The sequence below is a fragment of the Sphaeroforma arctica genome (genome assembly GCF_001186125.1).
Source record: "Sphaeroforma arctica JP610 unplaced genomic scaffold supercont1.4007, whole genome shotgun sequence".
Lineage (NCBI taxonomy): Eukaryota > Ichthyosporea > Ichthyophonida > Sphaeroforma > Sphaeroforma arctica.
In genome coordinates, this window is record NW_014036551.1 from 1 (window position 1) to 2,824 (window position 2,824).

At 47.9% G+C, this 2,824-nt stretch overlaps 1 protein-coding gene across 1 annotated transcript; it reads right to left on the reverse strand.

Annotated features, from left to right (window-relative positions):
• Positions 1-658: 658 nt before the first annotated feature.
• Positions 659-1,499, reverse strand: SARC_13990 (hypothetical protein; the record flags this gene model as incomplete). The annotated part of the gene is made up of 2 exons (XM_014291877.1): positions 659-1,219; positions 1,257-1,499. 2 exons carry the CDS (start codon positions 1,497-1,499, stop codon positions 659-661), a joined length of 804 nt encoding a protein of 267 aa, XP_014147352.1.
• Between the last annotated feature and the right edge of the window lie 1,325 nt (positions 1,500-2,824).

Here is a 2,824-nt window from a genome sequence, read left to right on the forward strand (position 1 = left end):
GTGTGTGTGTGTGTGTGTGTGTATATATATATATATATATATATATATATATATATATATATATATATATATGTAGAATATATATATATATAAACAATAGGATACAATAGACCTCTTCTCAAGTACGGTTGTCTCAGCTAGGAAAAGTCCCTAGTCTGAGGGTTATTCAGGTCCCAGGCCTAGGCTAACCACCTAACCCACCACTAACACCCCTAGGATTCTACCCACAGGCCAACACCCCTAAAGTTCCACCCACAGTCCATCACAACCCCCCACTAGGATAGTTAACATAATTCCTTATGCAACTTATCATAGCCAGAATGTGGGTAGTTTTATCTACACTATATACACTATACACGAGAGATGCTTACATCTCCAACCCCTCGTGGAGGATGGAGTTCTTCATCCCTCACCTCAATGGTATGAGGATTTCACAACAAAGCAAGCACTATAACGAACGTCGCGACGGCAGTCCGATCCATCCACTGCTATCTGTAGTTCACCCCAAGCCTGCAGACGCCTCTTCCTGTAGAACGCCGACTGTGCACGAGCAAATCCATTTAAGATCTTCTCCTTAAATGCATCACGGCTCTTTTTCAGCGGTAACACCTGCTTCAACAAGACCTGATAGTCCTCTCCAAGCACTTTCTTTCCGTCTTCACCGTCCACCAGTGGCGCAATGAATGGTAGATTCGCCTCGTCGCACCACAACTCCCAGCGTACCTGCCCAAGTTCTCGCCTGCTTCGTACGATGCATGGCATGATCAAACGCTTGACGGTAGCCATCCTGCCGCTCAGTCAGAGGCGAATGATGCATTAACCACTCCTCGTACGGGCTATGTGGGCGATACTGCACCACAGAGCGCTGTTCCTCTTGCTCCGAGAGCTTTTCAACATGCGGTTTCAACTCTGCCCGTAAGAAGGTACGGTGAGATCCATCAGACATCTCAACCGTATGCGTCAAAGGTGCTTGAACCGCCACTACTCGCGCCGGTCCACCCCACCGCGATGACAGGTCATGCGACTTCCCTCGCAGCCGATACCAGACCCTCGAGCCGACTGCCAGCAGAGGGACATCCTCCCGTCGGACATAAGCTCTCGTCTGCTGTTCCAGTTGAGCCCGCCTGTCCCTGACCGCTGCTACTGCGTCACGGACCATCGCTTCAGTGCCTTGTTCGGAGTCCAACAAGGATAGCACCCTGTCCTGTAGCTCCAAACTCTACTGGCCAATAAAGTCCATGACAAGGTCCCCTTACTGGAAGTTTACATATTTCTGTTGGGATTTTCGAGTGCTTAGGTCTCCCGCCTCGTGCGCTGTTTGTGGCTCGCTGATTTTTCAGCAGTTCTCGTTGTCGCTGGCTACTTTGGCCTTGACTGCCTTCTTTTACGTCTCTGGCGTTAACGGTATGTTGTAATGACATCAGCATCTGCGATGTCTGATTCATGCGTCCAGGTACGCTCATCATCTGTCCATTGCGGTAGGTACTCCTGGGATCCATCACCTCGGAGGGCCGGCCTGTCGTCGACTATCAAGGACAACTGAGTCTCTTTGTTTGGTTGTACGTTATTGTTGGAAGTAAATACCTTCGGAGCATTGGCCCTTTTTACGAGGCCAAGTAGTTCATCACTGATCGAGTCAGGATATTCGGGTGCTTTAGCCCCATCAAGGTTACAGACTAATTACTCGTTGCCCTCCCTGCATACTATTTTGTATGGTCCGCCATTTGGTGCTGTTAACTTGTTCGTTTCACCTTGATAGCGGACCACGACAAGGTCCCCTTACTGGAAGTTTACATACTTCTGTTGGTATTTTCGATCGAATGCTGCTCGCATCTTCTCTTGATACTGTGCAACATTGCTCTCTAGTTGTGGCCTAATGGCTTCTTCTAGATTATGGAGTCGCTCTTCCCAAGGTACTGTTGTACTGGGTGCAGTCACTGGCTCATTGTAGTCCGTGAGCTGATTCTATCTGCGACCAAAGTATACATTAAAGCGCGGAGACTTGTGTCTTCTGGATGTACGCAGATTATGGCCCATCTGTACGAATGGAAGTCCAAGTTGTGGTATTGCCCAATAATGTTGACATGTGTCTCCTATTCTGTTGCCTGGGGCGCGTCTCCAGAGTGAACTGGATCTGACGCTGCCATGTGTATAGCAGGTTGTTTCCGCGTTGAATCGAAGTATGGAGACTTAGCTCCTATCTTTGCGACTAATGTGACACCCCATGGGGTCTTGCCACTAGCCTTCTTGCCCTCTTTGAGGAACGATTTTTTTTTGTGTTTTCCACTAGCATCGGGTCTTCTTCTAGTAAAGACAAGCACTTTGGAAACCACGAGGCATTGGGGTAGTATGCTACACATATCGTGATGCTGACTGCCTCTTCAATGACTTTGTCAAAGACATCAGGTATGAGTTCCCATGGTGGATTCGCCCATGCATTCACTTCCTGCGCCCATTTTTGTTGTAGCGCATCCTGTTCTTTGGTGTATAATTTATCTGTGTGCGCATTGTGTACCGATGCAAACAGATCTGCTGTGAACTTCCCAAACCTTCGTTCTGCTTCTTGATAGAATCTGGGGGATAACACCCAGTCTATGGCCGATATGGTTATGGGCATGTTCGTTTCCAAGGTGGTGTACTCTTGGCTATTATGTGTTGCCTCATTCGCCTTTTGTAATACTTTTGACTGTTTAGTACTAAAGGTATCTTATGGAGACATGACATCATGTCTGCCATCTGGTTGTCCTTGCCTGGGACATGTATGGTGGAGAAGTGGTGGTGGAACGTTTTCGCTATACATTTGGCTAGAATTGGGTGTGTAAAC